Below are 23481 nucleotides of genomic sequence, written 5' to 3'. Positions count from 1 at the left end.
AAGTAGTGGCATAAAAATTAACAAATTTAGCAATAATTTAGAGGTGGCTTCCCAGGAACAGATAACCATGTTGAAGAGATAAGACTAGGACTAGAATAAACCCCAAGTGAGAAGATATCCAGGCACAACAACGTGAATGTACTTAAGGCTACTGAACGGTCCACTTTAAAATGGTTCAAACAGTAAATGTTAAGTTCTGTGTATTTTACTATAATTAAATTAAAAAAGAAAAGATACCTAGGAATCAACATAACGAGGAATATGCAAGACTTCTACACAAGAAAGGTTAATACATCATTGAAGGGCATGAAAGCAGACTTGAACAAATGGAAGTCCTAACGTGTTTTTGGGTAAGAAAATGCTACTCCATAAACATGGAAATTCTTCCTATATCAGTGTTTAAATTTCATGATTCCAAAGTCCACATGGAAAAATAAACACAAAACAGTTTGGTCCTGGTGCATGAACAGACGAGAGTTCATTCAGACCATGCAAAAGTGTATGCAATCTGGTAAGAGACTTGCCTTGAGAAGTGATTTACTACATGATAAAGACGGATTATTCCAATGAGGAAAATACGGACTATACTTAATAAAGAGCACCCCTAAATTCAGTAGCTAGCTGTTGGGGAGGAAAGCTGCATCACACCTCAAACTTTATGCCAAGGTAGAGTTTAACTGAGACAAAAGGACCTACAGTCACTGACACACCAGAGTCTCTCTGTGATCATTCCACGGTCAGCAAGCCCTCCTACCATCCCAAATGCAATAAGCTTATTAGTGCCCTGAACCTGAACATGAATTGTGAATGGCTGCCCTGGGAAGTGGTGAGGCAGAGGCCTCCTGTTCTTAATGGCAAAGCTAAGAACCATGCACATGCCTTATTATAGTAAAAAAATTAAAATGGGGTGGAGTCAAGATGGCTGAGAAGTAGCAGGCTGAGATGACATCAGGTAGCAGGAGATCAGCTAGATAGCTTATCTAAACATTGCGAACACCTACAAATCCAACGGGAAATCGAAGATAAGAAGAGCGACAATTCTAGAAACAGAAAATCGACCACTTCCTGGAAGGTAGGACCGGCAGAGAAGCGAGTCCGAAGAGACAGGAAGACAGACTGGCTCCCGGCAAGCAGCGGAGCAACAGAGCACAAAATCAGGACTTTTAAAAGTCTGCTCCACGGAGGGACATCGCTCCAGAGGCTAAACTGGGGTGAAGCCCACACAGGGTCAGCGTGGCCCCAGGTCCCACGGGATCACAGAAGGACCAGGGGTGTCTGAGTGTCGCAGAGCTCGCAGGTATTAGAGCGGGGAAGCCAGCTACAGCGACAAAGCCGAGGAGTGAGCTCTCAGCTCGGGGTTACCTTGAATTGGTCGCAGGCTGGGTGAGCTCGGAGCACGGCCGGAGGCCACGGAGAAGGAAGCAACCGAGCGCTTTTCTCCAAGCGCGAGCGACCTGGTGCTTTTCTCCAGGCGTGACCAGAGGCCAGGGAAACGGGAGCAATTGGGTGCTTTTCTCTGAGGGCGCACTGAGGAGCTCAACCCCGAGCTCTCGGCTCCTCCCGGCCGGAGATCAGGAGGCCGCCATTAGCATACCCATCCTCCCGAACTCTACGGAAAGTGTTCAGGGAACAAAAGCTCCTGAAAGCAAACCCTAGCGGATTACTTAGCCTGGCCCCTGGTAAGGGCGGGGCAATTCCGCCTCGGGCAAAGACACTGGAGAATCACTACAACAGGCCCCTCCCCCAGAAGATCAACAAAAAACCCAGCCAAGACCAGCTTCACTTACCAAGGAGAACAGCGGAATTCCAGAGGAAGAGAAAGCAAAGCAAGGAATTCATGGCTTTCTCTCCATGATTTAGTCTTGCAGTTAACATACATATATTTTTTTCTTTTTCTTCTGCTAATTTTTTTTAACTTTTGCCCTTTCCTCTTTTAATTTTTTTTCTTTTTTAACTAGTTTATCTTAACAATACCTTACCAAAAAAAAAAAAATAATCTTTTTTTGAACCTTCATTATTATAGTCATATTATCTTCCATTGTATCTAACTATATTTTTTGTATACACATATATTTTATTTTTTAAATATTTTTTCCTTATTTGTTTTCTTTTCCTATTTTATTTTTTTTTATTTTTTTTTCCCTTGTTTATTCCCTTTCTCCCTCCCATGATTTGGGATCTCTTCTGATTTGGTTAAAGCACATTTCCCTGGGGTCTTTGCCACCCTTTTAACATTTTATTTGCTCCTTTATATATTCTTATCTGGACAAAATGACAAGGCGGAAAAACTCACCACAAAAAGAAGAATAAGAAGCAGTACCGAAGGCTAGTGACCTAATCAATACGGGCATTGGGTAATATGACAGATCTAGAGTTCAGAATGACGATTCTCAAGGTTCTAGCCGGGCTTGAAAAAGGCATGGAAGATATTAGAGAAAACCAATCTAGAGAGATAAAAGTCCTTTCTGGAGAAATAAAGGAACTAAAATCTAACCAAATTGAAATAAAAAAAGCTGTTAATGAGGTGCAATAAAAAATGGAAGCTCTTACTGCTAGGATAAATGAGGCAGAAGAAAGAATTAGTGACATAGAAGACCAAATGACAGAGAATAAAGAAGCTGAGCAAAAGAGAAACAAACAAATACTGGACCACGAGGAGAGAATTCGAGAGATAAGCGACACCATTAAGACGACACAACATTAGAATAATTGGGATTCCAGAAGAAGAAGAAAGAGAGGGGGAGCAGAACGTATATTGGAGAGAATTATTGTAGAGAGTTTCCCTAATATGGCAAAGGGAACAAACATCAAAATCCAGGAGATGCAAAGAACGCCCCTCAAAATCAATAAAAATAGGTCCACACCCTGTCACCTGATAGTAAAATTTACAAGTCTTAGCGACAAAGAGAAAATCCTGAAAGCAGTCCGGGAAAAGAAGTCTGTAACATACAAGGGTAAAAACATTAGATTGGCAGCAGACTTATCCACAGAGACTTGGCAGGCCAGAAAGAACTGGCATGATATATTCAGAGCACTAAATGAGAAAAACATGCAGCCAAGAACACTATATCCAGCTAGGTTATCATTGAAAATAGAAGGAGAGAGAAAAAGCTTCCAGGACAAACAAAAAGTGAAAGAATTTGCAAACACCAAACCAGCTCTACAGGAAATATTGAAAGGGGTCCTCTAAGCAAAGAGGGACTCTAAAAGTAGTAGATCAGAAAGGAACAGAGACAATAAACAGTAACAGTCACCTTACAGGCAATACAATGGCACTAAATTCTTATCTCTCAATAGTTACTCTGAATGTTAATGGGCTAAATGCCCCCAATCAAAAGACACAGGGTATCAGAATGGATTAAAAAAAAAAAACCCATCAATATGCTGCCTGTAAGAAACTCATTTTAGACCCAAAGACACCTCCAGATTTAAAGTGAGGGGGTGGAAAACAATGTACCATGCTAATGGACATCAGAAGAAAGCTGGGGTGGCAATCCTTATATCAGATCAATTAGATTTTAAGCCAAAGACTATAACAAGAGATGAGGAAGGACACTATATCATACTCAAAGGGTCTGTCCAACAAGAAGACCTAACAATTTAAAATATCTATGTCCCTAACATGGGAGCAGCCAATTATATAAACCAATTAACAACAAAATCAAAGAAACACATTAACAATAATACAATAACAGTCGGGGACTCCCCTCACTGAAATGGACAGATCATCCAAGCAAAAGATCAATAGGGAAATAAAGGCCTTGAATGACACACTGGACCAGATGGACATCACAGATATATTCAGAACATTCCATCCCAAGGCAACAGAAAACACATTCTTCCCTAGTGCACATGGAACATTCTCCAGAATAGACCACATCCTGGGTCATAAATCAGGTCTCAACCAGTATCAAAAGATTGGGATCATTCCCTGCATATTTTCAGACCACAATGCTCTGAAGCTAGAACTCAATCACAAGAGGAAATTTGGAAAGAACCCAAATACATGGAGACTAAACAGCATCCTTCTAAAAAATGAATGGGTCAACCAGAAATTAAAGAACTGAAAAAACTCATGGAAACAAACGATAATGAAAACACAATGGTTCAAAATCTGTGGGACACAACAAAGGCAGTCCTGAGAGGAAAATATATAGTGGTACAAGCCTTTCTCAAGAAACAAGAAAGGTCTCAAGTACACAACCTCACCCTACACCTAAAGAAGCTGGAGAAAGAACAACAAAGAAAGCCTAAACCCAGCAGGAGAAGAGAAATCATAAAGATCAGAGAAGAAATCAATGAAATATTAACTAAAAATAACAACAGAACAAATCAACGAAACTAGGAGCTGGTTCTTCGAAAGAATTAAGATTGATAAACCCCTGGCCAGACTTATCAAAAAGAAAAGAGAAAGGACCCAAATAAATAAAATCATGAATTAAAGAGGAGAGATGACAACCAACACCAAAGAAATACAAACAATTATAAGAACATACTATGAACAACTCTACACCAACAAATTTGACAATCTGGAAGAAATGGATACATTTCTAGAAACATATAAACTACCACAACTGAACCAGGAAGAAATAGAAAACCTGAACAGACCCATAACCAGTAAGGAGATTGAAACAGTCATCAAAAATCTCCAAACAAACAAAAGCCCAGGGCCAGATGGCTTCCCAGGGGAATTCTACCAAACATTTAAAGAAGAATTAATTCCTATTCTCCTGAAACTGTTTCAAAAAATAGAAATGGAAGGAAAATTTCCAAACCCATTTTATGAGGCCAGCATCACCTTGATCCCAAAACCAGACAAGGATCCCACCAAAAAAGAGAATTACAATATCCTTGATGAACACAGATGTGAAAATTCTCACCAAAATACTAGCTAATAGGATCCAACAGTACATTAAAAGGATTATTCACCACGACCAAGTGGGATTTATTCCAGGGCTGCAAGGTTGGTTCAACATCCACAAATCCATCAATGTGATACAATACATTAATAAAAGAAAGAATAAGAACCATATGATACTCTCAAGAGATGCTAAAAAAGCGTTTGACAAAGTGCAGCATCCCTTCCTGTTTAAAACTCTTCAAAGTGTAGGGATAGAGGGCACATACCTCAATATTATCAAAGCCATCTATGAAAAACCCACTGCAAATATCATTCTCAATGGAGAAAAACTGAAAGCTTTTCCACTAAGGTCAAGAACACGGCAGGGATGTCCATTATCACCACTGCTATTCAACATAGTACTAGAAGTCCTAGCCTCAGCAATCAGACAACAAAAAGAAATCAAAGGCATCCAAATCAGCAAAGAAGAAGTCAAACTATCACTCTTTGCAGATGATATGATACTATATGTGGAAAACCCAAAAGACTCCACTCCAAAACTGCTAGAACTTGTACAGGAATTCAGTAGTGCCAGGATATAAAGTCAATGCACAGAAATCAGTTGCATTTCTTTACACCAACAACAAGACAGAAGAAAGAGAAATTAAGGAGTCAATCCCATTTACAATTGCACCCAAAACCATAAGATACCTAGGAATAAACCTAACCAAAGAGGCAAAGAATCTATACTCAGAAAACTATAAAGTACTCATGAAAGAAATGGAAAAATGTTCCATGCTCATGGATTGGAAGAACAAATATTGTGAAAATGTCTATTCTACCTAAAGCAATCTACACATTTAATGCAATCCCTACCAAAATCCCACCCATTTTTTTCAAAGAAATAGAACCAATAATCTTAAATTTTATATGGAACCAGAAAATACCTCGAATAGCCAAAGGAATATTGAAACAGAAAGCCAAAGTTGGTGGCATCACAATTCCAGACTTCAAGCTCTATTACAAAGCTGTCATCATCAAGACAGTAAGGTACTGGCACAAAAACAGACACATAGATCAATGGAACAGAATAGAGAGCCCAGAAATAGACCCTCAACTCTATGGTCAACTAATCTTCAACAAAGCAGGAAAGAATGTCCAATGGAAAAAAGACAGCCTCTTCAACAAATGATGCTGGGAAAATTGGACAACCACATGCAGAAAAATGAAATTGGACCACTTCCTTATACCACACACGAAAATAGACTCAAAATGTATGAAGGACCTCAATGTGAGAAAGGAATCCATCAAAATCTTTGAGGAGAACACAGGCAGCAACCTCTTTGACCTCAGCCACAGCAACTTCTTCTAGGAACATCGCCAAAGGCAACAGAAGCAAGGGAAAAAATGAACTATTGGGATTTCATCAAGATCAAAAGCTCTTGCACAGCAAAGGAAACAGTTAACAAAACAAAAAGACAACTGACAGAATGGGAGAAGATATTTGCAAACGACATATCAGATAGAGGGCTAGTATCCAAAATCTATAAAGAGCTTAGCAAACTCAACACCCAAAGAACAAATAATCCAATCAAGAAATGGGCAGAGGACATGAACAGACATTACTGCAAGGAAGACGTCCAGATGGCCAACAGACACATGAGAAAGTGCTCCACATCTCTCGGCATCAGGGAAATACAAATCAAAACCACAATGAGATACCACCTCACACCAGTCAGAATGGCTAAAATTAACAAGTCAGGAAATGACAGATGCTGACGAGGATGCGGAGAAAGGGGAACCCTCCTACATTGCTAGTGGGAATGCAAGCTGGTGCAGCCACTCTGGAAAACAGTGTGGAGGTTCCTCAAAAAACTGATAATAGAGCTACCCTATGACCCAGCGATTGCACTGCTGGGTATATATCCTAAAGATACAAATGTGGTGCTCCGAAGGGGCAAGTGCACTCGAATGTTTATGGCAGCAATGTCCACAATAGCCAAACTATGGAAAGAACCTAGATGTCCATCAACAATGAATGGATAAAGAAGATGTGATATATATACACAATGAAATACTATGCAGCCATCAAAAGAAATGAAATCTTGCCATTTGCAACGACGTGGATGGAACTAGAGGGTATTATGCTTAGCGAAGTGAGTCAGTTGGAGAAAGACAACTATCATACGATCTCCCTGATATGAGGAAGTGGAGATGCAACATGGAGGGTTTGGGGGGGTAGGAAAGGAAAAAATGAAAGTAGATGGGATTGGGAGGGAGACAAACCATAAAAGACTCAATGTCAAAAAACAGACTGAGGGTTCCTGGGGGGAGTGGGGACGGGATAGGGTGGTGGGGATATGGACATTGGGGAGGGTATGTGCTATGATGAGTGCTGTGAAATGTGTAAACCTGGCGAGTCACAGACCTGTACCCCTGGGGATAAAAACACATTATATGTTTATTAAAAAATTCAAAAATAAAAATTAAAAAAAATTAAATTATACCAGAATATTAATTGCTAGGGGCAAGAATGGCGACAGGGAGATGTAATAGGGGGCTACCACCATGCTCTAGGGGAGAAACAATGGACCTGGACAACAGCAAGATGATAAAGAAAGTGGATAGAAAGAAGAGACAATCAGGATCCCTAAAAGATGTATGCACTCCCGTGTTCACTCAGATTGTTCACAGCAGTCAAGACATGGAAACAGCCTAAGCGTCCAACAATGGATAAAGAAGGTGTGGGATATATATGCAATGGAATGCCATTCAGCCATGAGAATGAAGGAAATCCTGCCATTCTGGGCAACATGGATGGACTTTGGAGTATTACAAGCGAAACAAGCCAGACAGAGAAAGACAAAGACTACCTGACAGCTCTTACACGTGGGCTCTAGAAAAAGCCGAACACATGAAAACAGAGGGCACAGTGGTGGTTACCAGGGGCTTGGGGGGGGCAGGGGCACTGGGGAGATGTTATTTGAAGGGTGCAAGTACAACCAGAGCATAAATAAATCCCAGACATGTAACACATAGTGATTACAGACAATAATACTGTACCACAAACTTCACATTTTCTAGGTGACTAGATCTTAATTGTTCCCATGCCAAAAAATAAAAAAGATAAGCATGTGCCTTGCAAGAGGTGTTCACAATCGCTACTGGTCTGTGATTCTAGCTCGGCCTCCATGTGGAAGGGTGAATAAAAGAAGACAACAGGTATTTGCCTGAGCCAAGGGAGGAGCCCTTTAGGAAAATGGGAAGAAGAGGGTAGGCAAGGATCTGAGAGCACCGTGGGGAATGACAGCTTCCGTTACTGCCGGGAGAAATGTGAGCTATTAGCCACTCCAAGACTGTGATGTGGAAGGAACAGTTCATATACAAATGCAAAGTTAGCGGACTGGTCAGAGCTAGAAATCATGATTTGGGATCTATGACACGTAGATATATTTATATCCCTGGCACAGAACTCTGATTCTGTAAGAGAGTATAAGTAGGGGAGTGCTGCTATATTCATTTACAGCTCATCTCTTGGCAGTTCTTTTTTTTTTTTTCCCCCAAAGATTTTATTTATTTATTTGAGGGAGAATGAGTGAGAGAGAGCATGAGAGAGGAGAAGGTCAGAGGGAGAAGCAGACTCCCCAAGGAGCTGGGAGCCCGATGCGGGATTCGATCCTGGAAGTCTGGGATCATGACCTGAGCCGAAGGCAGTTGCTCAACCAACTGAGCCACCCAGGCGCCCTCTCTTGGCAGTTCTACGATGATTTTTTACATACATTAATCAACGTGTATTTTGTTTCTTCAATGAGACTGTCAGTTACTGGAGGCCCGTAAGCTGCACTCTGCTTCCAAAGGATTTTTAAACAAATGATAACTGACATTTTCCCCACTCTGGCAGAAAATAAGCAGTGCTTGTTTAGAAGGCATACGAGTGCTCTTGGACAGAAGGATCTCCCTTGAATACGGCTCCTTCCCACCCAAAGTCATGAAGCTGCAGGATGTGGCCCCAAAGGGCTTGGACAGGGGACTTCCACACAGAGGAAAAAGGCACGCCTGACCCACTTACCTGCAGCAGCTCGGCATGGAGGAGGAGGGTGTAGGCGGCTTCTGTGTAGTTTTCAGAGTCTCGGTGCAAATCCCGCAGCTTGTACAAGTACCTGGGCAGAAGGGGAGGAAGGGGGCACTCTGCGGCTCGGGTTCAGCTCATTCCGCAACCGCACCGCTGCCTGCTTCCCCAGCTCTCCTTCCCTCCTTTCTCACACACTAAGGACTCCATCACCTCCTGTCTTCCCCTCCCTCTACCCTTCTCTGCTGCTTCTTGTCTGTGTATCTTTCCCACTCCAACGACTCTATTTTGTACTCTTCCTTTATTGCAGTGGTGCTTAATTTTTTTTCTTTTTTTAATGTCGTAGACCCCTTTGGGAAACCTCTCCCCGAGAAAATGCATTTGGTTAAAGTCTGAGTTTGTTCCATGCTCAGGGCTTTCAGCATCCCAGTCTGATGGTCCCTGACACAAGGCACCTGTCCATCCATGCCTCTGACCTATGCAGCCTTTCCTGACTGCTCTGGCCAGTCTTCTATCCTTCCCTGGAATGCCAACACCATCCTCCCTACGCACTCCCTCAGGCTGGACTTACATATCTGTCTAAAGAGTTTACCTTTTCCAGTGGGGAGGGGGCAGCTCTCCTACTGTTTTGGTGTCTCTCAAAGCAGCAAGCATGGTGTTGGGACTTAGCATTTATTTACCGAAGAAATAAATAATAAAGCCAGGACATAAATGACAAAAGCAGAAATCTCCTCCAGCTTACCTTATGTATATGTCCTCTCTCTTCTTCTCTTTATAAAAATTCTACCAAAAAAAAGGGGGAAAGAAATACCAATGTAAGTCAAAGGTTATGGACAAGCTGGCCACGGAAATGGCCAAACCACTACGTTTACAGTGTCACTTTTCCAGAGGCTATTGTTTTCCTTTAACACAGGAAGGAAGTTTCCTTTAACTGCCACAAACAAAGGTAGTCACCATTTATAAAGTTAAGTTGAAAAATATTTTTGGACTCATGCCTCTAAAAAACGTGAGGGAAACCCTCTAAGTGAACAGATAGCCAACTGGTACTTCAGTCAATGGGTGGTCTTTTTTTTTTTCTCAAGGGGTCAGTGGAGTCAGACTCTTCCTTTCTATTAAGCAGAGGAATGCAAAGCAGCCTAAACTTCTGACGTCTGTGGTTCCAGCTACACATATCTAGGGAAAGGCAAGACCACAGAGCTCTACCACCATGAGGACTCCACAGACTCTCTCCTCATGATATAGTGTTTCTGATGCAACATTTCCAACAACAAAGCAACCACATATAAACAAGACAGAGGAAAAGGTGAAGGATGGTCTTCGAGCAAGAGTGGAGCCAAGGGCTTAGGTTTCACTTTCCATCCCCATGTCTGTGGGAGCTGACTTCTGAGTCCAAAGCTGAGTCAGCAGTTCCAGCTGAACTCGGCAGGATGCAGACTCTATACAGGTGGCCCCTGGGTAGCTTTGGGCCTGGGAGATCTACTCAGAGCTGAGCTACGCCTGCAGGGGTGGCCCAGCGGTGCCCTCTCGCCAACCCGGGGGCCTGGCACCCACCAGCACGTTCACAGTGCAACTCATGCGGTTCTCCTTGCTCTCGTCATGCATGATAATGGTTCTGTAGTCCAGCAGGTGCTCTAACAGGCTGCTGACCAGGAATGCGAACACTTCTCCAGAGGTGGCGAGGTACTTATGTTTCCGGCAATGTTCTAGGAGCCTGGAAGGGTGGACACAGAGACAAATGCCCCATTTGCATACTGTCGGTCATTCCAGCACTGTTAGTGAGCACTGTCCAAGGTTCCGGCAGCAGGTGGCGCCAGACCAGGAGACACACACCTTCTGTGTAAGGCCATCCCATCTGGAGCTCCGCTTACGGGGTCACTCCAGGTGACTCAAGTCTTACATTGTCTTCAGGGCTTTGATTCAAGTCCCACTGTCATTTAGAATCCCAGCCCACAATGCCCATCTTTGAACTTCTATCTGTACTTGCTTTTTGTTTTTGTCTTTGTCAATACCACAGAAACGAGAACCTTTGCCCAGAAGGTTTATGTATGCTATCTGATCAGTCTACTGAAACTGAAAGGGACCATCTTTTTATGTCTTCATTCTCCCTAAAGCCTAGCACTTCCCCCTAGCATCCTGTGGGCATTCTGGAAAGGCCTGGATCAGTGCCCAATCTAGAGGATGCTAGGAATCTAGTGCACATCCACACACGTGCCTCTTCAGATGAAAGTGTTATTTAGCAACAGCAACAACAAAAATGCAAAGTTGTACATAAATAAGCTGAGGATAAATTTTTGATCTAAACCTTCTCCTGTTGGACCCAAATACAGCAAAGCTATTCTACAGGGGCTTCTTGGATTTGGTAACTACAAAAAAACTCAGAGAACAAGATTAAAAAAAGAGAAAGAAACGGGCTCAAAGAATCAGCCCAGACTTTAGAATTATTCTTGAACACTGGAGATTTGTATAGTCATATTTTTCCGAGTTAGTGATTCAGGAAGAATGGAGAAAAAATAAAAAAGACCTTACAGTGAAAAATCAGCTTGGGACTTAAAAAAAAAAAAGGTAGTTTATCATTTGTAAATTGTGTGTGTGTATACATATCTGTACAGGTATGTAATTTCTCCATTTAATTCCTGTATGAGATCCGAATTACAAGGGTGATAATGTGGGGTTTGAAACTCAAACAGGTAAACTTAACGGAAACAGGATAAAAAGATCAACGAACAGGTCTTGTCATCCACTAAAAGCAAACTAAGAAAGAGTTCTGGTTCTTGAAAATACAGCTGAGTCATCAATTCAGTTCCATTTCTGAGCACCCAGTGTGCTCTGGTTCCTTAAATCTTAAAAAACAAAAAAGAAAACAGAGTTGGGAGTCCCTGTCCCCAAGCACAGTCTAGTGTGCATCACTTCCATGAAGGAGATGGACAACAAAATGACAGAGGCATACACCCAATCAACAGGTGACACAGCTGGTCGGTATCCCAGAGGCTAGAGAATCCAAGAAATGGGTTGTCACAGTGAGCACCATGGACAATGGCAGACTGAAGATGGTGGCGGTGACCAGCACAAACCCGCAGTAGTGACGCCCCGTCAGTAACAGACACCATGCTAAGGTGTCACCTCATTGAGTCCTCAATCAATAGCAAAGCCTATGGGCCAACCGTGTGGATGAAAAAACGAGAGCTGTTGGAGAGGTCAGAACACTGGTCCAAAGTCACACTCCTGGGTTATGGTGAAAACGAGATTTGAGGGTTTCTCTAATTCCAACCCACAAGTGTTTTTAACTGCCTTTTTATGCTGTGATCCCATATATGTAAAAGAGAATTCAGAGGGCAGGAGGGGTGTGTGGTGTATGTATGGGGGGGGCAGGGAGTGGCAGTGACAGTGGGAGCACAGGAGGGAATGGAAATGTCAGATGCGGGGGAGGTGAGTAGGGCAGTGCAAAGACCAGCCCGGCTGGAGATATAACAGGTGTTATTAGAGCCCGTCTACAGGACAGAAGGTATTTTTAAAGGTAAAGCAGACTCTGAAATATTTTTTTTTCCCTTCCTCCTTTAAAAAGGGGCTTTGGAGCCATAATTAGAGGCACTAGCACTTTTGGTGAAGTTCAACAATTCAAACACTGGGCAAAATGCCATCGGTCGGTATATCTCCCCCTTCTCCTCCATCTGCTCTGTTCTCGAGGGGCTGGGCTGGCCAGGAAAACACGGACATTTGACTCACTCAGACAAACAAATGTCAGCAGTGGATGGTGGAAACTCCATTAACCCCGCTGAGGACCATTTGTGGTGGTGACCCCTGTGCTTCTGGGACTTCTCGACTCGTCTGGAAGGGCAGCAGAAGCCTGTTTCTCTCCACCACTAAATGATGTATCAGTTTGAGACTTTGTTTCTGAAATACTCACAGTTTCTCCAGAAGGACCTTGTATTGTTCATCTCCTCTGCCCCCTTCCACCTCTTGGTCCAGCTTTGTGATCAACTCGTTCTCAAACTGAAAGCAGGGTCAGAATGTCACAGGAGAATGCCAGGTATTCTTAGAAGAGGGCACGTAAGCCACCCAGCCAACATTTCTAGATTTGACCCAACCCTTTTATTGAACTGTGAACACTTGCCAACATGTTATAGGGAAAGATCATACTTCATGTCTTCCATTAATCATGTGCCAGGGCCCTACTGAAACGCTCTATACTAGACTCATGTTACTTTGTCCTTTGCTTTACATTGTAGGAAATAGAACAGCCTTTCTTCTTTTGAAGGAGACGTCAAAACACGAGACCACCTCCTTCGAGGGAGACCTCAAAATAAGAGACTACCACATCAGTTCCTCCATCCCCAGCACTATTTTCCCAGCTATACTTCAACAGATAGAACTAAGATGCGTGATGTCAAATTTTAATTACCCAGAGATCAATGCTGTTTGAGGAAACACACGGAGCAAAAATACCGTTTCTAGGCCATGGGATAGAACATCCCATTCTGTCTCTAAGTGCTTTACTAAATGAAATGTAAACAGTTTTTAGACCAACTTGGATTTGTATTACTCAGGCTACGGCTCCCCTCTAGAGAAAGAAAGTAAGCAAGAGCTGACTATCTATCTGCACTTTCGCAAGACTCTAGTTCTACCACTTACCATATGGAAATTGCCGTTCCCGCTGAAGTTGAACTCACACTGCATCATGTCAAAGAAAATGGGGATGGTGGCTTTCCGGAGCTCGACCTCAGGGGTCAGGGTGACCTCAAGAATGGGACCCACCATGGAGGGGATAAATTTGATTTTGTGGGGACCTGAAATGAAAGTAAGCGATGATATTAAAAAACGATTTCCCTGGAAGTCAAGTGTCACCATGTTCCTCCAAAGGGCCAGAAGAAAAGAAAAAGGTCATGGGGGTAAAATCAACTCAATTCAGAGGTGAGTGACTAAATGTTTTACATTCTGATAACACATGGATGTCACAATGCAAGACCTACAAGTCAACTTTCACTTCTAGACACACAGACAAAGAAGTCTCAGGGTTACTAGGAATTAGAATCTGAAGAACCCATCACAGGGAGCTTATTACACAGGACTTGTGCATGGGCCAGTTCAAGGTCATACACTCACCCAGGTTATACCACATGTCCCGGATTCTGAAGCCGATTTCCTTTCTCATGTCCCCGTACCTAGGAAGATCATAAACAAGAAAAAGATCTGCAGTGGAAATCAGTTCATATATTAAAATGAGGTGAGTAGGAATGACCTGTTGCCCCTCTCGGTCACGTTTATGACAGGTTTGAGGCAAGGTCACTTTACGAGATGCAGTCAACACTGAAAAGAACTCCCGAAGAGAACTGGGCTACATGGAGAGGGGGACTTTACTAGCAGGAGGGGGCCACATGTGAACACTGAAAAATAACTTAGAAATGAAATTGTCAAACTTATTGAAGGGAGAAAGGGGGGCACTATTCTGGCCACTGCTAAGCAAAGAAACAAAAAAAAAACCATACCAAGCGCAATGAAAAGGCAGATGAATGAGGTATGATGTAAACAGTCAAGTGGCCGATGTCAGACAAACATGCTGACTTTACGTATTTTTTATCTGAGTAACCCACCCGCACTTCAGTACGTTCTTCAAAGTATTCACACTGAGAAGCTCTAGATACACCTCAGTGGAGGGGTGTGTTGTCCCCAGAGGGGTGAAGGTTGGTCCTTGGGGGCACAGCAGGCTTACTGTTCTTATGTGTGAAGTACAAATCACAAATTACTATATGTGACATGCAGCGGATCCGTGGTATTAATATTTCGGCGGGGTGTGATTAGGAAACCAATTTCTGAAAAGGTTCCTTATAGGAGTCAATAATGAAAAAAGAGAGAGAAAGAGAAACGGTCATCTAGACAGTGGTTCACGGCTGGAGAGTAATCAAAATCACCTGGATATCTCTCAAAGAACACACAGGCCTGAGGCTACTAGAAACAGCGTGGGTCAAACGCAGATATGGCCAATGTTCTCTGGGAACTCGAATGAGCACCTACGGCCCATCCTACAATCACATTTCAACATTTTCTGCTCACTGCACCAAACACTGTTTTCAAATTCCTCTTTCGTAAATGCCTTTAGAAACCAGTGTAAAATTGTCATTTGAAGACTTCTCGTACAAAAACAAAACAAACTTCTCTTATTACTCCTTTTTAACAAAACATCTAATTTTATTATTTATATTAGGTAAGCATATGTAGTCAATGTCAGGCACATAATAAACAATACATGGTAACTACTTCTATTCATTAATACTGTTGTTGATGCAACTTCTACTAAAAATAAATCTTGAAAAAAACTTTTTTGTATTTCTGTAACATTAATAAAAATGCTTTCCCAAGGTGCACCTTTGCCCATATGCATATATATTTTATATAGCCTGTCCATAGTCGAACTTATCAAAACCAGAATCATTAAGCCTAAGTAGCCACTCTGCTCACCAGACGTGGGGCAACTAACTTTTCATTGTTTAACCAAATTAAATCCATCCTTAAGAGAAGTTATGTCATTTACGATAGTCTAAACAATAAGCTTAAGATAACATCCATCTTAAAAATCAGTTTTGTCTCCATACCCACCCCATAGGGAAATCCATAAAACCGGTTTTACTTTTATCTTTGAGATTTAAATCTCAATCTCTAAACCACCAATCTCAGTGTTTTAGGGAGAAACCAGGGGTAAACAAATACCGAATAATTTGCCTAGAATCCCAGACATCCTGGCAAGGGAACAGAGCTCAAATTTCACAGCCTTTAAGTGACACATTTCTCATGTTCTATTTAACTACACAGCCTTGAGTTTGGCTCTCCGCGAACTCTGAAACAGACCGGAAAGGAAAGCGATGAAAAGCTTCCCTAAATCTCTCATCGCTCTTGGTCATACGTCCACATCGAATTCCGAGCCAGGAATCTGGAGGGATTTTTAGGGGATGTGTGAGTCCTGGCTCCTCTGCTGACGAGACGGAGAGGTGAAACAGTGTGGCGTGAGAGGGAGAGGTGCTGTGCCTGCAATGCGGCCATGATCCAGGCAGATGGGCCGCTGTTCGGGGAAACGGGAGTACTGGCCAGCCCCGGTGCCTCTCCAAGTACGGATTCCATTTAAAGAAAATTGTGACGGTTGGGGCGCCTGGGTGACACCGTCGGTGAAGAGTCTGCCTTCAGCTCAGGTCATGATCCTAGAGTCCTGGGATCGAGCCCTGCATCAGGCTCCCTGCTTAGCCGGAAGCCTGCTTCTCCTTCTCCCTCTGCCTGTTGCTACCCCTGCTTGTGCTCTCTCTCTCTCTCTCAAATAAATAAAATCTTAAAAAAAAAAAAAAAAAAAAAGGAATGGAAGAATCACCTTGCCAATCTTAAGCAAGTTTAAGAGGACACTTACTTTTTGACAATTTTGTTGCGCTTGGCTTGAGAGAAGGTTTCAAGCTGAAGGGATTCGTGGGTGAGAAATGCTACTGCCAAGTGGAAGTAATTGTTCCAGAGCTGCTCAAAATTGATTGTGTGGGAGAAAAGGAATGGAAAATAACATTAATATGGGTCAGAGTAAAACAGTGCCACATGGTAGACATTTACTCACACGGAGTAAGGAAAAAAACAAAATAAAATCCACCAGGCCCCTTTTTCTTTCTCATGTTTCAATTATTCAGCCCTGAAAGTTTTAACACTTACTATTAAGGCTTTCTTTCTTTTTTTTTTTTTTTTTAAATCCAGACTATTTGTCTTTACTCCTGAGATAAGGGAAAACTGGTGCCAAGAAGAACACCTATTTATAGTGAGTAGTTTGGCAATGTGTATCAAAAGCCCCCAAATTCTGCCAAGCTGCTGAAATGGTAAATACTTTAGGACTTTATCCTGGCAAAATAATCATGGGTATTTAAAACTATTTAAAGCAAGGAAGGCCTTCACAGTGTTATTTAAATGACAGAAGATGGAAACCATCTAAACGTTCGTAAGAAGAACTCAGTTAAATAAATCACGACTGTACTCAGCCACTAAAAATCCTGTGAAAAACATTTAGTGTCATTGAAAAGATCGAAAAAATCACATTAATGTTGCCAAAGAACTGCACAGCTTGACTGCATCTTGGCATATATGCGTAATGTCTAACAAGCAAATACAGACACTCCATTTTAGCTCATATAGACACACACACGTATGTATATATAAATGCATATCTAATCTCCTCTTCTGACGACTCTCCACAGTTCACAGATACAAACAAAGCCAGAGGACAGAGCAAAAGCACATCACCAATGAACTGTGTGCCCCATGGGGGCGAGGACCTTGTCTGCCTTCTCCAGGGCCTAGAATGGTGCCCTGTGCCCATAAATACTCTAGTATTTGTCAGACGAACACAGGAGGAGCGAGGGGCCACCTGTTTCACACAAGTGTATATATGAGCCTCCCCTGAGAAACAAAACCACACGCAGGCAGAGAACTGTCTGCAGGTCTGTCTGCAGGCACACGTGTGTACGTGTATTTGTGTTTATGGCAACAGCAGAAGGCAGGACTTTTTGTCTTTCTTCTTTTTTTTCTTTTTCCTTAGCCATATTTTCTACTAGTCCTTTTTAAAAACAAACAAACAAACAAACAAAAATCTGTACTACAGGGCGCCTGGGTGGCTCAGTGGGTTAAAGCCTCTGCCTTCGGCTCAAGTCAGATCCCAGGGTCCTGGGATTGAGCCCCGCATTGGGCTCTCTGCTCAGCAGGGAGCCTGCTTCTTCCTCTCTCTCTGCCTGCCTCTGCCTACTTGTGATCTCTGTCAAATAAATAAATAAAATCTTTAAAAAAAAAAAACAAAAAACCTATACTAGTTGGGGCGCCTGGGTGGCTCAGTCAAGCATCTGGCTTTGGCTCAGATCATGATCCCAAGGTCCTGGGATTGAGTCCCACATCAGGCTCCTTGCTCAGCAGAAAGCCTGCTTCTCCCTCTCCCACTCCCCCTGCTTGTCTTCCCTCTCGCTCTTTCTGTGTCAAATAAATAAGATCTTTAAAAAAAAAAAACAAAAAACCCTATATTAGTTATACACACAGGTGTGCTTTAGGGAAAGGAGAAAAAACAAGAAAACTGTGCTTGAAAAATGATAAAACTTGAAGTGACATTTTCCAAAATGCCACAGTTGTCTCGCTGTAGCTGAGAATTCAAGGAGCCTCCTAGGTGAGCAGCACGCTTACCTGAAGTTCGAAGCTTGCCTGATCCATGAAGAACTTTGTGAGAACCTCGGTAAACTGATTAATCGCACGGAGGAAAACTCTGTGGGAGGAAAACACCAGATAAAGAAGGCAACTTTCTGCTCTTCCAAACATCTCCCACCTACGGGAAAAACCAAAGCAATCTAAACCTGAACTCGGCAACATGAGACCGTCAGCTCCACTGAGGTCATCGGAGACCAACGCCAGAGCAGATGGCCCAGGACACTCAAGTGCAGTTTCTAGAACTGACTACAAGAGCCACTCAAGGCTGCATCACAATTTAGCCACTTGAGGTTAGAGCTGGAATGACCAACCAGGTCCCTGGAGCCTCAGGGCTCCTCAATCCTATTGCGATGCTTGTCTTTGCAAGTCTAGAGGCACTAATGAGAGTTTTTCTTTAACCTGTATGTAGTTGGGAAGGGTTTTTCTAATCAGGTATGTGGAGTTAACAACTGTTAGAATGATTTTCTTTATTTACTTCTTTCAAAAAATTCTGAAATCTTAATATTGTATATATCATATAATAACTATATATATAAAAAACTATATATATAAATATATTTATAGTTTTTAATATATATTACTATATATAGTAATATATACATTTATACATATTTATATATACATATAAAAACTATGATATGATACATTATATATAATATAATTATATATTATATATATTATATATACAATTCTGAAATCTTATTACCTATATTTATAAATGTGTGTGTGTATATACATACACACACACATAAAATTCTGAAACTCTGAAAAGATATATATATTCAGCTCATTTCGCTCCCATTCACTGAGTATTTGTTATGGTCCAACAACTGCAAGCACTGGCTTTTAGGTTTTGCCTTGAAAGAGAGGGTTCCTGGTCTTAGGATGTTTACAACTTGGTGAGGGTCACTTGCAACCTATAAATCTAACCATGACCCAACAAAGAAGACGGAAAATTTGGCGGAGGGGCTGTCAAAGGGGTACGGGACATCAAAGGAAGAGAACGCCACGTCCAGGTCAGAAAGGCTTCCTCTGGAGATGGCATTTGAGAAGGACGCTGAACGGTGGCACGCTGATAGCCAGAGCCTGGTTATGCGGGAAGGCACTGCGAGTGGCAGCAGCAGCCCAAAAGGAAGCACGGAACATGTCCAGGGAGCAGGAAGAGGCCAGTTTGGTTGGAGTGCAGGATGTCTATCGAGGGAAATAGTGGAAGGTAAGGGTAGAAAAGCAGGGTGGGCCAGGCCACAGAGGCCTGTCCTGTCATGATGATGAAGGCCACACGGAGCCGCGGAAGGGCGCTGTGGGAGAGCCAGGGAGGAGGTGGACAGGAGGGCAATGAGGATATTACACCCAAGCGAAAAACCTGGGACAGGACAGCTGCAACAGCCCAGGGGAAGGCAAGAACGTGATCCCAGAACCAGCACTGCAGGAACAGGAGGCTCCTTACTACTCTACAGAGCATGGCGTCCCACCAAGAGATTTAACGGCACCCCCTGAAGGTCAGATAACTGGTCACCTGGTCACGAGAACCAAGTATTCAGGGTCAAAGGCCTCACACCTGGCCCAGGGTGTCTTACCTGCTCTGCGTCATATTCATGACCATCCAGTCTTTGGCGTAGACATTCTTTCCAATCAGATCCTTAAACATGATGAAAGTCTCCATGAGGAAGTCCTGCAGAGAACAAAGGAGGAACGTCTGGGGGAAAACCAGGTGACAAGAGGGAGCGCAGCTTCAGAACAAGATGTCCCTTGCCCACGATTACAGCCTATCTTTTTAATGAGGGTTTTTAGGGATCCAACAAGAACAGAAAAGTTGTCCACATTTTATAAATGATAAAACTGAGGCTGTGAAAAGGTAAAAGAGCTGCTTAAGGCCATAGAAACAGGGCAGTGGGAGAGTGGGAAAGAGAATTTGGGGTTCTGGACCCCAAATTTAGAGCCATGGTATTTTTAGGCCTCTGCTGCCGAGTTTGTCCAAACAGATCTACTGCACTGAAACTGAATTTATCAGCAATTGTGATATTTCTTGTAACTCCGAGCCCAATTCTCCTTTATTATTATTAGAACAGAAGAAACCTGCTATAAATAAAAAGCAAAGTCATGATTCTTCCTATTCCAGGAAGGTTCCCATGGGTAGCCTGGGGGAAGGGGCCTAAAGGGTCCGTCAAAAGCGTCAGTAGCAGTGGGTCACAACAGTAATTAACTAATAACAAAAGAACACGCAGCACAGTATCTGCAGAACAGCTCTTCGACTCAAAAGGGGACTGTGAGCAAAAAGCAACTTAGAACAATTTGGACTGAAATTCAAAGCTAAAAAGTTTTGAAAGCTTTTTATTTATTAGTTAACTAAATTTAGACATTTTCCACTTGGATTCCTGAGTTGAAAACCCAGGCCAATTCCTCTGGCACTAAATCGCACAGTTCTAGCTCATGAGTTACATCATGTAGCAGAAGGAATGCAGGAGTTGGGAAGCAGGCGGCCTGGGTTCTATTTCTAAGGATGTTCCTCTGAGACGGTGGACAAGATGGCCGACTTCTGGCACCTGGGACGTCACACAGCACCGGCAATGGGAACAAACCTCGCTGTGACGTCTGTGTGACCCCTGACTCTTCCTACAGTTCAATGAAGCGTCAAACTTTTCTATCCTCAATTCTCAAATGATGGCCATATCTCATGAGTTTCAAAATTTTTCATTATACATTTGAAGTATACCCACCAATTTCTCAACTATTCTATTAACTCTCTCAAGTCAGTAAGAATTTGTGGTTTGTGAAGCAAGGATTAAATTTAGAGGCTGGTTATTCACTCCTGATGCTGATTCTACATTCAATTCTTGGTAAACTAACTTAATCGCAAATAGTAATGGTATAATAAAGGTAATTCAGAGATTGTCCCAGGCCTTACTTTATCTCCCACTTCCCAAAGTCTTCCAAGTGATTTACTCAGAAGGCAGCAGGAGGGAGGGAAAGGACAGTCTGTAGGAAGTCAAATGGCCTAGCTATACCCCTCAGGCTTGCCCCTGGTGACCATAGTTCCCTCAGGTGGATACTAATCCTTTTTTAATTAGATAATACAGGGGAAAGACCTTACCATTGTTCTGGAAGACAGGAGTTAAACCTGTTTATTTTTGCTTACTCAATGGAGCCAAATTGTCAAGAGCTTGAATTTAGTATAACTTTCCTTCTACTATGCTTTCGGAAGGAAGTTTTCAAAGAGTCGCTAGACTATTTTGGGGTTAACTTTATTTTACATGACAAGAATAAAATTACTACTGTAAATAGCTAGCTTCATAGGCATTAACCTCAGGCCAAGCACAAAGCTTGGTGATTACCAGGTGTTCACTGAATCGATACCCTTTTACATTAACCTTTGAAATAGGTGCTAACTTATAGACAAGGAACCTGAGCTTTAGTGAAGTTAAATAGGTGGCCCAAAATTTCACAGAAGGAAGCAGAATGGCCAGAATTCAAACCCAGATCCGGATGTTCGAAAGCCTGTGTTCTCAAACCGACTCTGCCTCCTGCCTGTGGAGGAGAAACGCTGCTACCTCAGCTTCCACCTCCGCCCTCCCCTCCTCTGTTCCTAATTCTCTTGCCCCTGGTCTCTGCAGGTACAGCGACACATCACCTCACTGCAGGTCCCAGCACCATGCTGCCTGCCAGAGTGTGGCTTAACTGCAGGCTCATGGAGGCCTCCAGATTAGGCCGCGTGGTTCACTGAGTAGGAGTAGATCACTGGACCCACTACTACCACCATTACATAGTCCTACCATGACTCCCACTACTATTCAACAGCACTTTCTTTCTCTGCAGTGCCTTGTGTGTTTTTCCGTCATGTGGACCTCACAGAAAGGAAGGTGACTGGCAGAGAAGGAGCTGGATATCCTTGGGTGCACAGGCCACATACTACCAGTACCATATAGCTAGAAAGTAGAAAATCTAGAGCATAAAGAAGATTGGAACATGCATGGATGGTGGGAGACTGTCCACAGCAAGGACTAGTGCAACAGGACATTGGACTGCTGATCCAGCTGTGTCTGGCCCACTGCTTTATGAGGTAAGAGGATACTTTCAGGGACTTGTTAACAGCCACTAACAATTCCCTAAGGGGAAGGGTCCTGGGGAAGCAGCCAGAGGCCTAACTTTGTATCTTGGGCAACATTTGGTTGTGTGTCAACTACTAATCATGAGAACAATTTTCTTGTTGAAAACCAAAGAGAAAAGAATATAGTCAACTGAAGGTGACTGATACTTGCCCTGGCAAATACCACCTTGCAGATGTTACAAGGGGCAAGTATGACCTCTTCTTGTTTCCCCTTCCAGGGACAACTGAAAAGGATGACACCAACCGCATCTCCGAAGCAGTACTGTACACAGAATCCTTGCCATGATGTAACTACTCTCCCTGAAATTGAGGCACTACTCTCTTCTGAGAGCAAAAAAGATCTCCCAGATGGTTCCAAAGGAGGGTTCTCTCTAAATCCAAGAGACTCAGAGGGTGAGTGAGGGCCTCCTGGTGCATGTTTTATAGTTTTCAAATGCTATCACAGAGAGAAAGTAAGAATCAACCCTTTCCTTTTTGTCATCACTTGTGGATAGCCATGTCGCTCTGGAGGTGGGTGGGAAGGGAATTCTGGAGTCATGGATGCTCACTTCTGTTTTTGTTTTGGCCGGATATAAGAGGTCTAAAAGTCACCAGGACCCAGCGGAAACAACTTACAATGATGTCACAACTTACAATGATGTCGTGTCTGGTTTTGAAAGTGCTGATGTAGTGGCTGTAGTGGCTGTCGTCCATCTGCCGCAGGATGGCAATCATACACGCAACAAAGCTCCCCTGGAAGGACAGAAGAGACACAAAGCCAACAGCCCTGAGGCCCCCAGATGCCAAAACAAGATCTGTGCACGGGGACTTTGGCTGTCGCCACCCAATAACCAAAACAGGGACCCTGCCAACCTGGAAACATTGTGCATTCCAAAGGCCAAAAGGCACACACTTTGCTGTTTCTGCTTAAAATAACCTCCTTCCAGGTTTGAGTTAAGGAATGTGGAGGGCTTTGCTCAGCCCTTTAACAGTATGACCTGCAGAATCCTGTAGGTCAGTGGACACCGGCTGAGATCTCAGCTAGATCACTGGTTAGAGTACAACAACTTGGGGACTTGGAGTTTCTTGTTAAGACAGAGTTGTAGTCCGTGGAGAAATGTTTGAAATAGAACAGATTTAATTTTGGAGGAATGCAAAGAGGAAACAGAGATCGTAAAGCTGAGCACAAAGAGCAGAGAGATAGGGAAATGAGTACTCCCCCGTGGAGCACTTCGATGCCATTCTTCCAATTCCAGAATCCTGCAGTCAGTTCCTGTCAGCATGTTA

At 42.9% G+C, this 23481-nt stretch overlaps 1 protein-coding gene across 1 annotated transcript in view; it reads right to left on the bottom strand.

Moving 5' to 3' along the window:
• Positions 1-23481, bottom strand: part of DOCK5 (dedicator of cytokinesis 5) — a 210628-nt gene that overhangs the window by 34668 nt on the left and 152479 nt on the right. Inside the window, exons 28-37 of the mRNA XM_080797224.1 lie at positions 22849-22947; positions 19688-19782; positions 18090-18168; positions 16297-16397; positions 14010-14068; positions 13539-13693; positions 12814-12899; positions 10461-10620; positions 9652-9692; positions 8910-9000 (exon numbers count right to left, since the gene is read on the bottom strand). Coding sequence (XP_080653350.1) covers positions 8910-9000; positions 9652-9692; positions 10461-10620; positions 12814-12899; positions 13539-13693; positions 14010-14068; positions 16297-16397; positions 18090-18168; positions 19688-19782; positions 22849-22947 — 966 coding nt within the window. The remainder of the gene's footprint in view (positions 1-8909; positions 9001-9651; positions 9693-10460; positions 10621-12813; positions 12900-13538; positions 13694-14009; positions 14069-16296; positions 16398-18089; positions 18169-19687; positions 19783-22848; positions 22948-23481) is intronic.

Source organism: Martes martes, assembly GCF_963455335.1.
Source record: "Martes martes genome assembly, chromosome: 2".
In the NCBI taxonomy this organism is placed as follows: Eukaryota; Metazoa; Chordata; class Mammalia; order Carnivora; family Mustelidae; genus Martes; species Martes martes.
This window is presented reverse-complemented; position numbering and strand designations above follow the sequence as displayed.